Raw genomic sequence first — 21,872 nt, 5'->3', positions numbered from 1 at the left:
AATATAGACCTAACTGCTCAAAATGCAAAAGCAGCTTAACTTTTCATTAGCACTTTTGCAATCTTAGCAGTTTAACTACATTAAACCTTTAAAAAGCATGCATAAATGTATGCAAGATTTAAATGAATGTATTTAGCATATTTGATATTTAATAATAAATATTTTATGGTGTGAGACTTTAACAACAATAGCTAAAAATAAACAAAGCATATAAGCTGTAGAAATCAGGTTTTTAAGAAGTGTAGATAGCTTTGAGTGTATGATATGATTATGAGTACAACAATCACACAAGGATAAGTACTTAAAAACACAACTGGACAGATAAAACAGTACAGAACTAAATAGAAAATCATGTCACAATACTGAATGAAACTAGGTGATAAATTTGTGACCAATTGGAAAAGATCAAAGGTAGACCAAAAAACAGATGGAGCAACAAACAGAAACTAACCACTGACCATAGAGGCACTGAACAAGAGGACTTAATAGCCAAGAAGAAGAAGAAGAAGAAGAAGAAGAAGAAGAAGAAGAAAATTCATGGCCTGCTGATAACTACAGGTATACGTGCACCTACACTTTGCAAATCACTGTCACATTTATGACAGAAAATACTTTTTACTACATCATATATTACGCTTTCTTCCTGTTCCATTCACAGATGGATTTTAGGAAGAATGTCTGCTTACACACCTCTGTGCAAGCTGGTATTTGATTAATTTTGTCTGTACAATTTCTGCACGACAGTTGTTTATGGAGCTGAGGAATATTCATAGTTTCTATATAGAAAGACATTCTTAACACCTTAACTAAACAAATTTTCTGCAGAAATGGACACAAAAATTTTCAGTTTTTTTAAAGTGCTTATGTTCAACTCTATTATGATTATAGATTATTTCAAACAGCAGTTTGGCAAATTATTGACTTAAAGGGCAATTGGAAACTGGTAAAAAGTCGCTATACTTGCTATTTTAAAAACTAACTCTGTCTTAGGACAGAGTATTTTGGCCAAATCTCTTTCGAAACTTTCTGTAGAGTTTTTGCTAGACAACAAAAATTACAATAATACACTTTTGCACAACAATCATCTTCATATGATTGTGGCTGTGTGAAAGGCTCTGAAGTATCATCCAACACATAGAGGTACATCACTATCTTCACACATATCTCACGAGACCCTCTCATTTTTCTTCCCATTTGCATCAGGAACCCAGCTGTAAATCCCACATCATCTGGTAGGATTCTGCTTCCTTGCCATTGGTAGAATGAATTATGGTAAATGATGGTCAGCTGGATAAAAAGGACTGCTGCTCATGGATGAACAACCAGCTATTTTGAAGATAATTTCTTCCTGTGATGTTCAAATGTCATCTTCTCAGTCACTGCCAAGAGCACTCCTTGTTCCTCCAGATCTGTTGCACCATCTGATTGAATTCCAAAGAGCTAGTTTAAGTAGATGGAAAAATATTTTTGTGGTATTTTCCCTCTTTTTGTGTTACTGGATTGTCTGATATATGCTGGGCAACTTTACCCACTCCTCCCACTAGGTCGTTATATGATACGACTGCTGCTGGTTTTATTAAATGTTTGCGCCTTGTATTTGCATTTTGAATTTTTGCATTGCGGATAGTGCTCAAAACATGCACATCATGCTTGTCTTTCCATCTCATTGCAGTAACTTTATCCCTCTGAAATGCAACAATATCTCCCTTGTTCAATTTATTAATACAAAAGTTCAGTGGCATATGTTTTATAGAAGGTTTCACAGGGTCACGTCAGTTTTTTTTTAGCAATAAGAAGATCTTATATTAGCAGAGAGGTGCAGAAATTATCAACTGTAAGGCAGTAGCTCTTGTTGAGAAGTGGTTTCATTAGGGTCAATACTTTATGACATGATTGGGCACATCCTTCTATTCACCATCAAATATTGTACTCTTATCTGTATATATAATTACAGACTACTCATTGTCAGACTTCAAACCACACAACATGTAGGTCTATTCCATATCTTGCTCTCGTTAGTGGTAGCTAGATACTGAAACCTACCTAATCTCCCTTTATGTAACATAAGACTCATCTATGGTGGCATCCCTCTCAGGAGTACAAATAATTTTGAATTTGTTATTGATATGTTCTAAAAGGGGCCAGATTTTGTTTAGCTTTAGGTTTGTACAGCTAGCAGGGTCATAACTTGAGTTGTCTGAATAATGAGAGCATTTCTTTAGTATCAAAATTGCAGCTAAGTAACCAGTGAAATATTGGAGCTGCAAATAGTGTAGGTTTAGATCAATACATCTGGTAGTTTGGTTTGATCATAGTATTTTGTAACAGTAGTATACTAAAGAAGATACTTATTTCATCATTGTTTGTGTCCTTCCAGCCAGTAATGTTCTTATCTTGAGTATATCTATTACTCTCAGTAACTACTATATTGACTAACTCACTGCCCAGTATTTTACTTACATATTGCACCACATCTGGAGTCATTCTGTGTATGAAGATGTTCCAGTAAACAAAAATTGCGGATGTGCAAGAGGCAATTCTGCAGCCGTTTATATTTCATATTTTTTCTGATGCTGGAAAAACTAACATCGCTTGAGTCACTTTCTTGATCTGTCATCGCTTCACTAACACAGTCAGTGACTGAAGAGTCACTTTCTGATCCACTAAGTTCTATATCAAATTCTTCATCACTCTCCATAATGGGGGGCAGGGGGGGGGGGGGGGGGACCACACATAACAATCTGTACACAGCAAAAGCAAATGGCAACTAGAATCTCTCCCCCTCTAACTCTGACTGCAGCTGGCCAACAGGGGGTTTCAAGACACTGTAATATTATCAAAGTAGCATTCTTGTGCTCTGTTGCGACCACATCTGTAAATGACTCAACGTAACGACAGACAAGTATTCTCAGGTTTTTAAGTTGTTGTAAATATTAACATCCCGAGTACTTAAGAAATGGCTCTGAGCACTATGGGACTTAACATCTGAGGTCATCAGTCCCCTAGGCTTAAAACTACTTAAACCAGGCTGTTCCACCTTGTTGGCTCCATTGTGAGCCGTGGAGCGCTCCCTGCTCCATGGAGCCATGTCGCTCGCTATGACCATTCAAGTGGGCCACCACACCGGCACGTGGCACGGCTGACTGAGGCAGGTGGCAAGGCAAGCATTTTGATGTGCCAGCTGTGTCTTACAAGATCAACAACCTCATACTCTTAGCTGCTAAGACATGGTGACATGCTACACCACGAAATACGATGTACAGGAAATAAATAAGAAACAACTATTTTACAAGAAATTGCATACTAAATTTATTGGGCCTCTGTAGCTTGACATTTTCTTTTCATTACAAGATCGGAAATATCAGGCGTCAAAGGGTTCGCAGTGTTAATGCGGAGGATGGCCTTCATTGTTGCATCCTGAAGAAACGATTGTTCCTTACTTTTCACTCTTTTCATTGCTGAGAAAAGCTGCCAACTACAATACATAGACCCACACATGCACATGATCTGAGCGGCATTGTTGTGAAGCTTGGGAAAAGTTTTTTGCTGTAATGAACAATACCATCGCGACAAATCCAACATGTTGTAGTACCTCTCTTTCAACAAAGTTGAATTTTGCAAATCGATAATCTCCAATTGAAGTGACGATGACAAGTCATCGGGGAAAACTGCAAAAGGAGTGCTGAACACCTTAAGTTCCATTTCAAAACTAGTGAGGTCTCGGAATCGTGTTTCAAACGACGTGATGAGCTGCTTTAACTTTGCTTGGTAATCGCCGAAAGTAGTACCTTCAGGTAGTTTTAAATAAGCAAGATGACTGAAGAACATTAAATGTCCATTACTCATCTGCCTATCAAATAAACATCACTTTTCCATGAATGCTTTGATCTGGTTGTGCATGTCAACCATTAGGTGCCCTTTGCCTTGCAATGACAGATTTAAATTATTCAGATGCATAGTTATGTCAGCTAGGAATGCCAGGTCTGATATCCATTTTAAATCTTTCAGACAATGCACTTCTTCCCCTTTCATTTTGAGAAAAAGGGATATTTCCTCGCAAATGGCAAAGAAAACATCAAGAACTTTTCCCCAATTCAGCCAACGAACTGTACTGTGGTAAGGTGTATCCCCATACTCCGCTTCCATATCTTTCAGGAATCCTTTGAATTGGCGATAATTCATACTGTGACGCCACAAAAAATTCACACACTTCACGACATCTTTCATTACACCACCTAGCTCTACTCTTCCAACACACAGTGCCTCATGGTGAATAAAACAATGAAGAGTCAAAATGTCTTTCCCGAATTCGTCCCTGAGTTTATTTTTCAAATGAGAAGCAAAACCTTGATGACGCCCAATCATTTGTGGTGCACCGTCTGTCGCTACAGAATGGATCTTATCCTATGGCAAATTCATATTGTCTACTGATTCACAAACAACTTCAAAAATGTCACGTCCTGTTGCGGTGTAATCAAGTGGTACCACATCCAAGTGTTCTTCAGTTACTTGCAGCTCCGTGTCGACACCATGCATAAAGACTGCAAGCTGAGCACAGTCCGATATGTTGGTGCTTTTGTCAAGCACTAGCGAAAATGCAACAAAGCTCTCCGCCTTTTTCCTGAGCTGTGTCTCTAAATCTGCTTCCATGTCCAGGATTCGATGAGACATTGTTTGCTTCAACAGGCAAACCCCTTCTATTGCCTGTACCTCCCTTGGAAACAAACATCCTGCAACTGCTACCATGCACGATTTTACAAGTGGTCCCAGCGAAAATGGCTTGCCACTCATCACAATGATGTGAGCAACCCTGTAGCTTGCTTGAATTGCAAATTCAGTAGTGTTTTCCCTGCTCTCGTGTTTTCTCCGCTCTCATTCGCCTGAAAATTATAAACGCATTACAGAACACGAACTATGTTGCATGTTTTGATACCATCCGATTTATGAAACCGTTTTTAAAGTTACGTCTCCTGGTATGTCATTCTTAAGCCTGGCTACCAGTTCTCTGCGTGCAACACCTTCTACCTGATTGTAGTGCGCTGCATGAAGACATGTATAATGTCATTGTATATTGTACCTCTTCGCAGAATAAAATACTTTATGACATACAAGACACTGCGGACGACCATCCCTCTCAATGAATAGAAAGGTATCCTCCAATAGGGGTACAGGGCTCCCGCAGCTAGTCATAGCTGTCATTGAACACAGATTATTGCCTCTGTTGCAGCTGCATGTGGCCAGGGGGCAGTGAGTTCACTTTCCCCCTCCACGCAGGCTCCAAGCTGCCGCAGTGAGTGCTCCAGAGCGCTCCGGCTCCCTGGAGCTTGGTTGGAACAGCCTGTCTTAAACCTAACCAACTTAAGGAAATCACACACAGTCATGCCCGAGGCAGCATTCGAAGCTTCGACCGCAGTAGCAGCGCAGTTCCAGACTGAAATGCCTAGAACAGTTCGGCCACAGCAGCCAGCCATCCCAAGTATTCTCCAGCTTTTCAATTAATGGGTGAACCTTTTCTTTCTAGATGGTCACAATTTGTATGGCATTTTTTCTTTGTGTGTCCACCAGCTAGGATCTACCAAAATTTATGTTACACTTTTTGTCAGTTGTACAAGCCTTTGACAATTGTCACTAACCTTCTCTGTACATGATCAGTGTCTCTATGTAGTCTGACCAGATGTGGGTCCAACACACTCAAGGAGTATTCAAGTATGAAGGAAGGAAGAAAGGAAGCAATTCAGGAAGGCAGATCGGAGCTTGATTTCCTTTGGATAACAATGTTATTAGAGATGGAATACCATCTCAAATTAATTAAGAACAAGGACGGAAATTGGCTAATCTGTTTCAAAGCAATCATGCTGACATTTGACTTAGGAATATCCAGGTTGGAATGTAACAATATTATGAGAAGGAAAGTTGCTACTCACCATACAGCGGAGGTGCTGCATCACAGATGGGCATGACAAGAAGACTTCCACACCAACAGCTTTCGGTCAACAATAGACCAAATTATGTGGGCGCACCTGTGCACACACACCCCCTCCCCCCCCCCCCCCCTTGTCCACCGCTCGTGGTCTCGCGGTAGCATTCTCGCTTCCCGAGCACGGGGTCCCGGGTTCGATTCCCGGCGGGGTCAGGGATTTTCACCTGCCTCGAGATGACTGGGTGTTTGTGTTGTCCTCATCATTTCATCATCATCCAGGAAAGTGGCGAAATTGGACTGAGCAAAGATTGGGTAATTGTATGGGCGCTGATAACCACGCAGTTGAGCGCCCCACAAACCAAACATCATCATCACCCCCTCCCCCCACCCCACCCCACCACACACACCAGCTGGATGAAACTGCATTTGTGTGTGTGTGTGTGTGTTGTCTGCGAGACGAAGGCCATTTGCTGAAAGCCTTAAGTGTAGAAGTCTTTGTTGTCTCAATCTGTGACTCACCATATCCGCTATATGGTGAGTAGCAGCTTTCCTTATAATATCGACATTTGACTTGAGCAATTTAGGAAAATCACTGACAACCTACATCCAGTGCATTAACCAATGCATTACCTCACTTGATATCAAGAAGTAGAGGTTTTTCCAAGTGATTTGCATGCATATTTGTTTTTTCTACAAACTGCAGTTTGTCACTAGCTTATCATGTATCGTAAAACAAAAATTGTTTCACCTACAATTAAGCCTATGTAGTTGCTCCATTTCCTATTTCCAAGATATTTGTGTGGTATGACTGAGCCTGTGGTCAAAGCATACCACAGTTTTACTTTTCATAAATTGCACCACTTTGCGTAATTTATGTTAAGAAGAGCTAGTTGTCAGTCTTTGCATCTGGTTTATATTTTGGCAAGATTTGACCAGTTATTAGTGAATTTTTACCAGATAGACCCTTTTATAGAAACCTTCATTATCTGCAAAAAGCTTGAGATTTCATCAACCACAATTCACTAAACCATTGACTTTCAAGATTAACAACAATTATCTTATGTTTTGTATCTACCGCACAGTTTGTTGAATATCTTCCCAATGTCCATATACCAAGAATCTCAGAGGGACAATTAACAGCTCCTTACCTGTTTTTTGGCATGACTCGGATACGTTTGTTCTAGTAAACAGGGGTTTTGTTACAAGTTGTAAGTTATTTTTGTGGCCGACTGATGGGTGACAGAAGAATTCAATTACAACTTTTATCCCAGTTCTGAATGTTAATCACACTCATACCTGTTTGCATACCATTGATTTAAGATTGTTACCTACTGCTACAAATATATTTCACCACATTTACCCTGTCATTTTAGTAAACAATAGAACCTGTTCTAAACATCTTGCTACTATCAATATTCTACTTCCACCCCCTCTCAGTACTGCATACTCTCACTCTCAGTACTGCGTATTAAGTGAGCCCTACAGTTTTTAACACTACAGACATATATTGTGTATTATTTTAATGGAAATCATGTGAACAATCAATGGAACATGGAACTAACTCACATCTGGTAGTTCCCCAGCAGATGTGAAACATCTAAGGTCATGCTATAATTTGCAGCCCCATGTTAAACTTAACCACAAAGTAACTTTAAACACCAGTCCTTTAAAATTCCTACTGGAAGTGGCCCTTGCCATCCTTTGACATTTTAAATATCTTACCCAACCAGTTATCTGGGAATCAGTGTTTATTGGGGATTCAAAACAAAGCTGGAACTCATCATTCCTCACACTTTGCCAGAGCCACTGATGCTATTACCTTAAACCTTTGGATTTATGGTCCAATATTTATCATCTTCACCACACACCAGTATACTTAGTTGAGTACAGCAGTTCAGATATTCTTCCTTCTCGAAGTCCTTCAGGAGTTATCAGATTGACAGTAGAAGGCTACTGTCAGGGGAGAAAATGTGTAGTACTGAGCAAGGCAGTGCAGTGATTGGAACACTGAATTCACTTTCATGAAGACTATGGTTCAAATATGCATCTGATCATCCTGGACAAGATCTTTCGTGATTTTCCTGAATTGATCCAGGCTGATGTTGGGATGGTTCATTCGAAAGGACACAGATGATTTCCTTCCCATTCCTTAAACAATCTAAGCTTGTGATCTGCCTCTAATGGCCTTTTTGTCAATGGGATGTCAAATCCTAATCTTCCTTCCTTAAACGTGTGTGCTGAATAAGGATTCAATTGTTCTAAAAACTAAGGATTAATGGATCTCAAATATAATTCTGAAGAAATAGATGTGTAAGCTGTCACTAAACTCATGGTTACTGCACTTTGCAGAATAGCATTCCCATACTAACAATAAGACTATTGTATGACTAAAATTACTTGTTGGTTGATACTTCACACTCTGAAGCTGGTTGCCTCCTACCAGAGTGTTCAGTGTCACATCTCAACTGTTCATTACTGCCAAATTGCCACAACAAACAGCCAGTTGAATTCCAACTCCTTGTGAAACTTACTTTCTTGATGTGGTTCAATCCTGTATCTGGGGTGTGCCCCTTTTATTTTACATTTTATCACACACACACACACACACACACACACACACACACACGCACACACACACACACACACACACACACACACACACACACGGAGAGAGAGAGAGAGAGAGAGAGAGAGAGAGAGAGAGAGAGAGAGAGAGAGAGAGAGAGTAACAAAATATGCACATTTCATACTAACCAAGCACTACTGGATCCTTTTGCACAAGATGCAATTCAGAACCACATACACAGTTATCACCACCACAGATGTCGGCTGAAATTAGATAAGGCTTGTACAACATTACATTAAGCCAAAGTACTTGAAGGCAACAAATCACTGCTATTTGTCTTCAGAGTCATAAATATAACATTGTACTGATAAGCAGTGATGTTGTATAGTGTTCATGTTTCATGCCTCATAAATAGATGGTTATGGGTGTGAATCTTGCCAAGTGCTTTAAAACTGTTTATATTTGAATCTTTATGAAAACAACTTTTTTACTTTTATTCAATTAGCTGGTTGAAATCTAATTTCTTCTTTATAATCCTTTGCTGTGTTACTTTCATCATTGTACTGACTTCTTTATTTGCCTTGACTTTTTCCTTTCCATGATTCTTTTTCATTTTGTAGCTTTCTGTGATACCTATCACCTGCAACTGAGTACTATCCAGTACTGTTCATTTGTTGGTAACATGTCAGCTCATGTAACCAGTGTGAGTATAGGTTCAGGTGAAAATGAGAAAGTAGTTTGCTTTTAGTTCTGAAACAATTTTTTCTGTGGTGAATTTGCTCACAGAGGTTAGCTTTAATCACTGTGAACAAAGCAAGTGTGATGAAAAGTTCTGCTACAGGTTGATTGCTGTTGTCTCAGTTATATTGCACATCCAATATTGTTGTTAGGTTAGGACAAGAGTGCAAATTCAGTGCCAGAAAACAGATTATTTGCCCCAGTTCAGTAATGGATCACGTAAAATCAGTTGTTGACAGAGCATCTCACATTCCTGTCATACCTCACAGCAGCTGCTTCCAACATTGCCCCATGTTACACGCAAATAACAGCACTTAACAGACTTTACTGGCCAAGTTTGTGTGTCACCTATAACCGAGCATTAGCTAGCAGGCAATGTACCAAAGCTGTAGTAGTGAGTGACCAAAATCAACTAACAGTTTATTTTAACCAGACTACAGAAATTTATCTGTGATATTTCTGATATTCAATATCTCATTTCCTACAATGTATATGCTGCAGCAATTTTGAATTCCATCCCGTCTTCACTATGTTGCATAAAAAAACTTCACATGCAGTTAAATGTAATTCCGTTTAAGAGTACTACTCCTTGCCCTCCAAAATTCAAAGCAATAATCATGCACATAGGTAAAAACTAAACCAGAGAGAGAGAGAGAGAGAGAGAGAGAGAGAGAGTTATGAGGAAAAGAAAGAAGTATTAGACATTAATGTATGATAGTAACTCACCTCCTCCTTCATTGCCTGAGGATCAAATTCAGGACTGCATAACTGTGACAAAAGAAACAGAGAAAAATAAAACCACTTTTGATGACATGAAGTTCATTAGCTTCATTACTATCACTGTAAAGGCATTACATGCACTGATTCTGTACACAAGAAAATTCTTACATTTTGTATCAGCAGAATGTGTCCTATTACAGGCAGAAAAGATTGAGGTACTGTCACATGCCAAGTTAAAACATGATTCCCAAGATTACATATTTTCCTCATTGTAGAAGTTTCACATTTTATTTAATATCATTCATCTGTACATTAGCTGAAAGAAATAAAAACTTTTGGGGATGAAGAACACCTACACCTCAAAAAATAGATTAATAGCCCCAAAGAAGCCACTGCAGACATCTTCTGTAAAGTATACTAATGATAAATAATTGAGACTAGTGCCGAGCCTTTCGCACTAACAATTATGAATATTTCTTTGGATTACTTTAAAAATGGGACAGTGACTACTTTGAAATAAAATGCACTGGCTCTCCTCTTACGCTACTAAACTGTGTTTTTATTTGTTGCTCCAACTAAATATTTCTCTAACATTGTTCGGTACCTACATACCGGCAAAGACAAAACCACGTAGTAACTGCATCCCTCAGTCCAAATATTTGTATAGATTAAAGGACTTCCTAAAAAGGTTTTGTAATAGATGGGTATGTTCAATTTTCTGCCTAAGGCCCACTGGAATCCTATTACAGACTCCATATATTTAACTCTATTCTGAAATTTGCACAGGTATAGATAGTTTATATCGACACTGCTCTTTCTTCAAGTAGTGTGGTTGTGATACCACAATTCACTCTAATTAATTGTTACCCACATATTCCATTATGGGGTTCATTTATTAGCAACTAAGTACTTCATACCATTGCTCCTTGAAGAGGCTCTTCTAAGATTTCATGTAATGAGTGCCCACTGATATTTACTTCTGGAACTTTTTAAGTTATTCTCACTTTTTTGCAACTGCACAATGTGAGTCGTCTTACTTTAGGTTAAGCTGTCTGTTGGGAACCAGTTATCAGGGCATCCTATTATCCTCCTGGCAATGTGATACATGTTTCGGCCCTTCATCTGTTTACTGCTATCATACCAGAAGTGGACCAAACACTAAAACCTTAGGGCATAAAATTCTACATGATGTCATTTCTGTAGTGTTATTTATTAATATGAAACTCTGCTGCCTGTTTTGATAACATCACTTCATAAATCTAGAGGGAATGCCTTTACCATCATTCCATTTTTGTTTCCCTGGTATAATTTAAAGATCTAGATAATTTATATCCTCACACAGAGCATAGACACTGATGCAGTGGGGTGGCTTCCATGGCTCAACAATACAGGTAGCAGCACCGTACATGCAACCACACGGGAAGGTTGCCTGTGGAGGCTAGTCAGTCTGTTCAATGTTCCATGGATCCTTTGTACCATTAATATCAATAATACTGTGGCATGAGTTATTCCACATTCACATGTGAATATGGATACATACTGATCATTTACAATGGTCTTTTTCTTTCAAAAAAAAATTGTGTACGTGTATGTATATTAGTAAGTCCTAGCCACCGTTCTTTACACAACAGATAAATATAAATTTTTCCATAAAACTAAAGAAATTGTCAAGAAGAAAATTTTTCAGTTTTTATTGAAATTAGCTGTCTGACTGACAGTTTTTGTCACTGGATAGATGATCAAAGATTCTGGTGGCATCATTGTGCACTCTTCTGTGTGTTAAGGATAACCTCCCCCTTATTGTGAAATTATGTCATTTTTTCTTCTGGAACTGTAGGTACTTACATCATTGTTCCTTTTGGACTGTAGTGGATTATTCACAAGAAATTTCACAAGGGAGTAGATATACTGTGAACAACATGGGTTAGCACCACATAATATTCTTGTGCAATGAAGACTTTCTTTCTTAAAGCTGAGTTACCCCAGAAGATTTTTCCACAAGGCATTATTGAATTAAGAAATGCAAGACATGTGAATTTACTGATTTGTTTCTCCCCAAGAACTGAAATGATTTGAAGTGCAAATATGAATGAACTAAGTCATTTTATGAGTTCCAAAATGTTTTCTTTTCTTTTGTTTAGTTCGAACTCTTCTCTACACAGAGATCTAAAAATTTTGAAGTTTCCATCCTAGTTGTTATTTCCTTAACATATGTTACACTTATCACTGCATAGTACCTCTAGAGGTGAGATTTGAACATGATGTTTTTTTGAAAAGGCGAGAAAGAGTAACATAGTTGCTGACGAGGGGCAGCAGCTATTTCAGTTGTTGCAGGGGCTACAATACACATGGTTGATTTATTTGGCATTGTAAAATTAGTCAACATGACACGGAATGAATGAAAGCAAGGACAAACTATAGCTGTTACATTTCTTGATGATATGGTGAGCTGCACCAAATCAGCCTTCAGAATGACACCAACAACAAAATTCAAAGGCTTTGGAAACATCACAAAAAATGCATGTGGGGTAATTTTTTGTCGAATTCTTCCAGTTCTGAGTTGTAAGTTCATATATGACTTTCCTTGTACACAAGCCTCTATGGAAGCCAAACAGAGCTCTCATTAGAAGATCATCACAAATGTTGGTCTATGTTTTACTACAATCTGACAAATTTTTATGCAGGTAGAGGGGCTTGCAACTAGAGGTCACTTGCTTTACTGCACTTTTGCCATTGACTGTTACTTCAGAATATGTCATTATTTCATAAGTAATATGGTGTGCAGAAGATCTGGGGGTGAGGGGAGTGCTACAAAGTCATTTCAAAAGTTTATTACTTTGGTTGTAATACAGCCATAATCAGAAGAGTTATTATTTTATGTGAGATACTGATTTTTGTTATATCTTTCATGTGTGGTAACGCAAAACATGTCAGCTAGAGGAGCATACAATGTCTGTCAAGTAAGTATAATGCTTCTACTTTTGATGGTCTGTTTCCTATCCCTGTGTTATCAGCAAGTGTTAAGAAGAATGCACTGAACTTAATGGACAATGAATTCAAATCAGTTTCATTCGTCTCACTGCTATGGTCATTAGGGCATTGACCATTATTTGTCTCATTGAGTTTATTCATTTCATTCCAAAATTCTGTTTCATTGTTCTTGAAATTTTCATTTTTTATATATAGTGTACAGATTTCATGTTTTTCGTGACATGGCAAAGTATTTTTAATAAGTCTTTTTTTAAAGCTAATCCTCTGCATTAAATAAATCTCTTTTCCAGTCACAATACAGTTTGACCTCAGACATTCGCCATATTTATCTCAACTAACAGTGAGAAATGCATTGCAGATAAACCAGCTTATATATTGTTACCAGTTTTTTATCACTACTTGCTTATTCAGATACCTTGGAAGTGGGAGCTTTGTGATGAAGTTGGAGTATGACATTGTAGAGGTGCACTTATCAAAAAAGGGCTGTTATCATATGATCCACATTCACAGTTGCAGTAGTTGCTTGAAAGATGGCAGTGAGGAGAAAGGTAAGGAGAGGTATGCGTCAGTTACCAAAACAACAACCTCTAACATTGGCACTTGTTTCAAAGGCAATATGTACTTTCAATACAGATGAATTTGGCAACTTGAAATAAGACTTTATGCAAACAGAAACAGGGAGCTCTTTCCGATATCATGTCTGACTTTCTACACTTGTATCCTGAGTGAATGTGTGTTCCATATAACTAATGGGACAGTACTACTGTTGATTGCTTTTTTTTTCCTTCATCCTACATCTTCCACCAGTTTTTCAAATCATAGGTGATCTCGGAATGCGGCTGGATGATAGTTTTAAGTTTGTTGCGTTGTCTACAAAATCTACAAAGTAATCAGGCCTTTCTGAAAAGAACTAGGTTCTATGGCCTGATAACACTGGATACATTAACTTAGGAAATTTTCTTTTTGTTTCACACAGCCCAGACTGGTTGAAAACATGGTACAGCTGGTGAAAAATGATTCATTTTGGTCTGACTATTGGAGCAGCAGCAGTTTCTGGTATTATCTAGTAATATGATTTTCTCATCAGGGGGACTACACTAAAAACTACTTCGTTATTTGTAGTCAGTACTACGCCAAGGTCAAAACATGCTACTGGCAACATGCATAAAAGAATTTGAGGGATTCAGGTAATTGTAAGGACATGTTACAGAAAGTAAGACCAGTACTCACGGAGCTTTCACAGTTGTCCACCACTTAGCATAACTCAGTGGGACCTGAGCAACTAATATGATGTTTGAGATTAAATGAACACTACTTCAAACAAAAATAATAAAAATGTAATAACTACATTCACATCTGATAAACTATGCAATGAAGTGTTATAACAAATTTGAAAATATTTATATTTAGGATTGCTACACTTATTTAGATATAATATGATGAAAAACAGTCATTAAAATAAATACTAAGCACCAACTTCAGAAATACATAACCAGTTTTATACCATTAATATACATACTTATTTGGCTCACAATGTAGCTCTGAAAGTTTAATACAGGATTATTTTTTCATTATTGTGTATCCTTGAGATGGAAGAACTATTTGAGTAATATGAGACATTTGCAGTAATAAAATTCCAAAAACACCAACTCACAAAATTAGTAAATAAAACCAAAAAGAAAAGAAGAAATTTCAATGTTCTTTAAAATTTCTTATAGTAATTATCAGAAATCCATAAATCTATTACGAATGAGAAAATAATGGTAAGTACTGCTAGAATACATATTCAGTACAACAAATACTTTTTTGTTATTGTCAAAATTCTTAACTGACTTTTGAAGATTTTTAATCAAATTATAAATCGGCTTTGCATTTCCATTTGCCTTACAGCTTATAAGTTGCTTCTTGAGCATCCATGTCAACAGTCAAGTAGTAGTCTGCCAACGTAACAGCTCACCTCCCAGTATATCTTTTCTCCATGACTGCAATATCCTGGGGAAAATTCTTGTCTATAATTTTGTATTCTCTCAGTTGTTAAGATATTGAAGTGAACATTTTGAAACTTTCTGAACAACCTTCTCATCACCATGGTGCATTCCATCAAACTGCTTGTTCTGAAGAGCTATCAAATTCATAGGCCAACAAGGATATCCTATTTGATTTTGATTCCCTCAACCATTGAACTTTTCCCTCAAGTGCTTGCAGGTCTTACATTCAAAATATATTTTCATTACAAAATTTTCAGGATTTACGTAAGAATCACTTTAGAAAAAATGTAAGGACAAATTACAAAATTAACTGAATCGAGATATTGAACTAGTATGACCTGGGCATTGAGTGATATTTCTATTATCTTATTTCTCTCTCGTCATACATCATAACAGTTACACATACATGGGCAATAAATGTCTCATTTTTTTCCTTTCTAAGTGACATTCAAAAACCAGAGCTAAGGTGCAATTCTCTTTGTGATATTGATTATCAGTACATTGGAACTGATACAGGTTACATACTTTTCAGGTAATTTATATTTTCACTTGTACAAAGTGCTGGAAGATCATCACTGGGCTAAACTTCCATTTGAACCAGTTAAGCAACATACAGGCAAACTAATTACCTTACATAATCCAATGGGCAACAAATTTGTGGGAAAATTTTTATATGCTTCCATATCTGAACTGTGTTGCACTCACAAAGTTGTTTATAATTTCCTTTCAGCAAATATCACTGTGTGAACATGTTTCGCCATTGGCTGAATTTTTAGATATAAATTAAGGGAGGGAAAAAAAAGAAAAAAAACAACTTAAACATTAGTGTCATGCAATATTTTGTGTAATGTAATATCTTGTACAGACATCTTTTATTAACCTGACATGTTCCACATCATTACGAAGTGTCGTATTCATGATCTATGGAACAAGTATTAATCTCATCTAATCTAATCTAAACACTTCTTTGGCATCCATGCTCCCTGCACTCATTTGTTGTGATAATGCTGTTTCGTACAGTAATTCTTTTATTCAGTTATTCAGTTCTGTGCATACCTAACAATCTGATATCTTAATTCGATAACTGACAGAATTTGTTTTCATTATACATCACAGTTACTGTGCTACAACAATTTAAGTAAATCATTGTGCGGAACTCTAAAAAGTTTGGAGAGAAAAAAAACAAATTGCACAAACTTTGTGTATGGTTGATTTTAGCTCATGCGTCACAGCTTATGAAATGTAGTTAAAATATCACAATTTAAATAAAATTGAGAGTAGAATAATATCTGATTTTGTTCTAGAGTTATTGATTTTTATATCAGACAGATGGTCTGATGATACACCCATTCCCCTCCCTGCGCATTGTGAGTCATGTTGTCATAACAGTCATCAAATTTCATAAAAAGTTCAAGATATCGTAATGAAGTTTCTTGCAAATGTTAGCATAGAAAGAGGCACATGTATTGTAAGGCACATGTATTGCATCATAAATAATCAAAAATTTGGTCTTGACCAAGATAGGGAAGCAACTCGTCCACAGCTGTGAGAGGACAATGGAATGGGACATGTAAATATGTCAACAGTGCTTCAGTAAAACTCCGGACCAAATTTAAACATATCTTCAGCATCTTGGGAGTGACGGAGCATAATGAATTAACTAGTTCACAGCAGGGAAGCAGTTGATGTGACCATCTGCTTTCCATCACACAAGATAAATGACAAACTCCGCATCATTTACTTTATGAAGTACACTATGTGATCAAAAGTATCCGGACACCACCAAACACATACAATTTTCATATTAGGTGCATTGTGCTGCCATCTACTGCAAAGGTACTCCATATCAGTGCCTCAGTCATGATTAGATATCATGAGAGAGCAGACTGGGGCACTCTGAACGTTGTCAGGTGATTGGATTTAACTTGTGTCATACGTCTGTACGCGAGATTTCCACACTCCTATACACCTGTCCACGGTTTCCAATGTAATAGTGAAGTGGAAACTTGAAGGGACACGTACAGCACAAAAGCGTACAGGCCAACCTTGTCAGTTGGCTGACAGAGACCACAGACAGATAAAGAGAGTCATAATGTGTAATAGGTGACATGCATCCAGACCATCACACAGGAATTTCAAACTGCATCAGGATCCACTGGAAGTACTATGACAGTTTGGCGGGAGGCGAGAAACTTTGGACATCATGTTCGCAAGGCTTCTCATAAGCCACACATCACACCAGTAAATGCCAAACAATGCCTCACTTGGTGAAAGGAGCGCTAACATTGGATGACTGAAATGTGGAGAAACGTTGTGTGGAGTGAGGAATCATGGTACACAACGTGGCGATCCGATACCGGGGTGTGGATATGGCGAATGCCAGGTGATCATTATCTGCTAGCATGTGTAGTGCCAACAGTAAACTTCAGAGGCAGTGGTGTTACAGGGTGTGTGTGTGTGTGTGTGTGTGTGTGTGTGTGTGTGTGTGTGTGTGTGTGTGTGTGTGTGTGTGCGCACGCGCGCGCGCGACCGTTCGTGCGTGCGTGCGTTTGTTTGTTTTTCTTTTTTTTTCATGGAGCGGGCTTGCATCCCTTGATGCTTGTTGTTTTGTGTGGCACAACAGCAGAACATGCCTACATTGGTGTTTTAAGCACTTTCTTGATTCCCACTGTTGAAGAGCAATGCGGGGATGGCGATTGCATATTTCTACATGATCGAGCACCTGTTCATAAAGCATGGCCTTTGGTGGGGTGGTTACATGACAATAACATACCTGTAATGGGCTGGCCTGCACAGAGTCCTGACCTGAATCCTATAGAACACTTTGGGATGATTTGGAACACCGACTTTGTACCAGGCCTCACCAACTGACAGTAATACCTATCCTTAGTGCAGCACACCATGAAGAATGCCATTCCCCAAGAAACCTGACAGAAACATGCCTGCGAGAATGGAAGCTGTCATCAAAGCTATGGGTGGGCCAACACCATACTGAATTCCTATATAACCATGGAGGGTGCCATGAACTTTGAAGTCATTTTCAGCCAGGTGTCCAGATACTTTTGATCACATAGTGTATTGTTTTGTACTCCACAAAATGCCTTAGCAAGCTCACAAAATATACCAAGATTATTCTTCTTGCTTAGCTCTGCCATGACAATCTGTAATATTACAAATGGATCTCTGTGGAGAACTGCATGCTAAAGCCAAATTCAAAAGTCTTTCTGTGAATGTACTATGGAATTTAGCAACACTGCATATATGTTGGAATCATGTATCAACCTACATAGGGGGTGACCTATCATGTAGTAATATTTATTACCTCTGATAACTTCCATGGCACAAAAAACACAAATGTAAATGACCTGTTCAAACAAAGTAGCCTGATGCCATGGAAAGATTAAAGAGCCAAACTACATTTAAAGTGAAACTAGTCAAATTATTCTTCTGCAACTCTCTCCCTCCCCCCCCCCCCCCCCTCTCTCTCTCTCTCTCTCTCTCTCTCTCTCTCTCTCTAACTGCTCCTCTAATTTAGATTTAAAACATCCAACACATGCATTATACAAAATGTTTGGTTTCAAGAAGAGTTGCTGTAGGTATGATTATACATATTGTTCCAAGCACTAATGAGAATTTCCTCACAATTGCCACCAAGAGGCAGAAAAAAACCTGAATCAGGAAGAGCTGTACAAGGATGGTGGGAAATTACAAACAGCACTTAGTTCCAGATGACTTATTTCTTTGTAACACATCCTTTACATTCTGCAATTAGCCAAAGAATTTTTTGTTCCACATGCAATACCTCACAGACATTAATGCTTACAATGTTCTCAGTTTCTTCTGGTCCCAATTTTTTTTGTGTTTCCTCCTTGGGACAATTAGTGGACTCCAGCGTTACCAACGGATGTTCAGGAAACTGAAAGAAAAGGAAAAGAAAATCTCAGTTACGATTGCATACATATTTCTGCATACATTACATGCCTCTCAATATTTTATTATGAATATCATCCAGTTTGCAATGATTCTCATCTCTCACACACAAGGAAATTTAATGAAACTAATTTTCTGAGCAGCTATTCTAAGTTACATCAATATGGTTTCATATCTATGCTACCTTGCTCAATAATCTTTGTAGACAATCATACAGTTCTGTCTCATAAGCAGCATACTCAACTGTATAATAGTGTACAGGATAAGGAATACATGTCTCTTTGGCATACTGAATTCACCCATGATGAACTGCATCACTGTTCATTAAATCTTCTGTATCTCCTGTACTATCCTTCCCAGTAACAATTCTATATTCATAAATTGGCAAAACAAGTGTTCTAGAAACAGTTTCTTTTATGGCTGAGTTACACTTATTACTGTTCACTTATATGTGATAAAGTAGCTAATGCCTGAAGAATGTTGCTACAGATCAATGGTGTTGCAGCAATGTGGAACAGTAGCTTCCTTAAACAGCCTCACAGGGTTTTCAGTGTCCTCTGCTCTATCATTTACATATATAATGAACATTAAGGACTTTTTAATACTCCCTTTGGGTACGCCAAAAGTAACTTACTGACCTGACTATATTGTATCCTGAATGTACTCACTGCTATATGTAAAATGCAGTGTGGTACCATGTATTTTGCATTGTGATGCCTCTTTCTATGCCGAATAACACTCATTTCATCAATTTTCAGATTCCTTTAATGTTTCTGCTTATGGACTGGCACTTCGAGAACTAGGTTAAGTTATTTACAGTATTTACTGTGATCTATCACCATACTACAGTTTCATAGCAAAGTATGCAAACATAGAACTGACAGAAACAATGGAATATATACTGAAACATTATCTGTCAGTAAAATTAAATTTTATAAAATGCAATGACATTTAACTGACAGAAAAATCATTTATTGTACACTGAGATGGTACCTGTTGACTTTAGAGTAGGTAATGAAGAATGGAGACAGTTCAGCAGTTGTGCTGAAATCGAATGGGCCGAGTTTTCTAACTAAGTTAAATGAGAAACAAGTGTTTTGAAATAAACAGCTACACTGCTACCACACCAGAGCCATGCTGCACTAAAGTGCTGCTTCAACTACTATCACAGTCAAAGGGCTCACAATGAGATGTTGAGTCAGTGAATGGCTTCAATTTTGCCAACATAATCAAAAAAGAAGTTTCTGAAGTAACACAGCAACAGTGTCCCTTTATAAAGGAAATACTGTAACACCTATTGTACATTGTAACTGAAGATGCTATTTGCCTTAAACTCTCCCCTTTTCTCTCACTCTAACGACAATGCATATAATTTCCACTGCTTTCACTCTGGTTCCAGAACTACATCACTTAACACTTCTTGGGTGTTGTATTTTCTTGAAAATTTCTTTACTTGTCAATATCACAACTTCCTATTTGTCTCGTTGGTCTCTTGCTTGGTCGTTATAACATATTCAAACCAAGTTCAAAAATTGCACCGCTGGATTATCTCTTGAAACTATCTCTACAAACTTTGAACAATTTGATATCAGTTATATTATTGTGCCTCCAATCTATCAGAATTTGAACATCTTTGGGCAATGTGCTTACCACTCTCATATAAAACAGCACTTGAACAACATTTGTTAGCAGTTCTTGAGCCAAGGGATCTTTTCTTTGTTTCTGTCACCAGAATTGACAAAGAAAGAAACATTTGGAAAATACTGACAAGAGAAAGGGACACAATGATAGGGCATGTTAATACATCAGGTAATAATTTCCACAGTACTAGAAGGAGCTACAGGAAGAGAGGGAGACTGGGTTACATAAAACAAATAATTGATGCTGCACAATTCTAGACTTCTATATGTGTTATGGTCATGGTTATCATCATCAGTCCAAAGACTGGTTTGAGGCAGCTCTCCACCCTACTCTATACTGTGCAAGTCTCTATCCTTTCGTAACTATTAAAACCCCCATAATTGACAGTGCTTCCTGTAATCATGCATTAGTGTGTATTTACAATTTTTAACTCTCAAACCTCCATTCATTACCAAACTGACTATTCTTTGATGGCACAAGATGTGTCCGGTCAACATACTTTTTCTTTTAGATAAGCTATGCCATAAATTTCTTTCCTTTCGAATTCATTTCTGTACCTCTTCAATGGGTACCTGATCTACCTGCCTTATCTGCAACATTTCAAAAGCTTGTCTTCCCCTCTTTTCTGTGCTGTTTAACATACACATTTCATTTCTGTACAAGGCTGCAGCACAAAAATTACTTTCAGAAGGTATTTCATAACACTTGAAATTCTATTAGAGATTTACATACACTCTTTATGAAAAGCTTTTCTTGCTATTGCTGCTCTCATATCCTCTATACATCAGCAATCAGTTATTTTGCTGCCCAAATAGTAAAACATACTACTACTACTACTACTACTACTACTACTACTACTACTTTATTGTCTGATTTTCTAATATAATTACATTGGAATCTTTGAATTTAATTGCACTACATTCCAGCGACACTGTTTTACATTTGGTGATGTTCACTGCATAACCCATTTCCAAGATACACAATATTATGTTGAGCTGATCTCCCAAGTATTTTGCCATTTTTGACAGAAATACATTGTCATTACTGAATTTCAGTGCACCATATTTGTTTTCTTCACTCATGAACCACGGACCTTGCCACTGGTGGGGAGGCTTGCATGCCTCAGCGATACAGATGGCCGTACCGTAGGTGCATCCACAACGGAGGGGTATCTGTTGAGAGGCCAGACAAACGTGTGGTTCCTGAAGAGGGGCAGAAGCCTTTTCTGCAGTTGCAGGGGCATCAGTCTGGATGATTGACTGACGGCCTTGCTGTGCTGGTACTGCGAACGGCTGACAGCAAGGGGAAACTATAGCCATAATTTTTCCCGAGGGCATGCAGCTTTACTGTATGGTTAAATGATGATGGCGTCCTCTTG

The 21,872-nt window shown here is 37.9% G+C and overlaps 1 protein-coding gene across 2 annotated transcripts in view; it reads right to left on the bottom strand.

The window, feature by feature from the left end:
- The window catches only part of LOC126108504 (zinc finger protein 436-like), a 177,454-nt gene that overhangs the window by 101,420 nt on the left and 54,162 nt on the right, over positions 1–21,872 (bottom strand). For both annotated transcript variants that reach the window (XM_049913769.1, XM_049913770.1), the window contains exons 4-5: positions 18,747–18,839; positions 9,951–9,992 (exon numbers count right to left, since the gene is read on the bottom strand). In XM_049913769.1, the coding sequence (XP_049769726.1) occupies positions 9,951–9,992; positions 18,747–18,839 (135 nt within the window). The remainder of the gene's footprint in view (positions 1–9,950; positions 9,993–18,746; positions 18,840–21,872) is intronic.

This window comes from Schistocerca cancellata, chromosome 11 (assembly GCF_023864275.1).
Source record: "Schistocerca cancellata isolate TAMUIC-IGC-003103 chromosome 11, iqSchCanc2.1, whole genome shotgun sequence".
NCBI classification, from domain to species: Eukaryota; Metazoa; Arthropoda; class Insecta; order Orthoptera; family Acrididae; genus Schistocerca; species Schistocerca cancellata.
The sequence above is the reverse complement of the archived record's forward strand: the minus strand, read 5'-3'. Positions and strand labels throughout refer to the sequence as shown.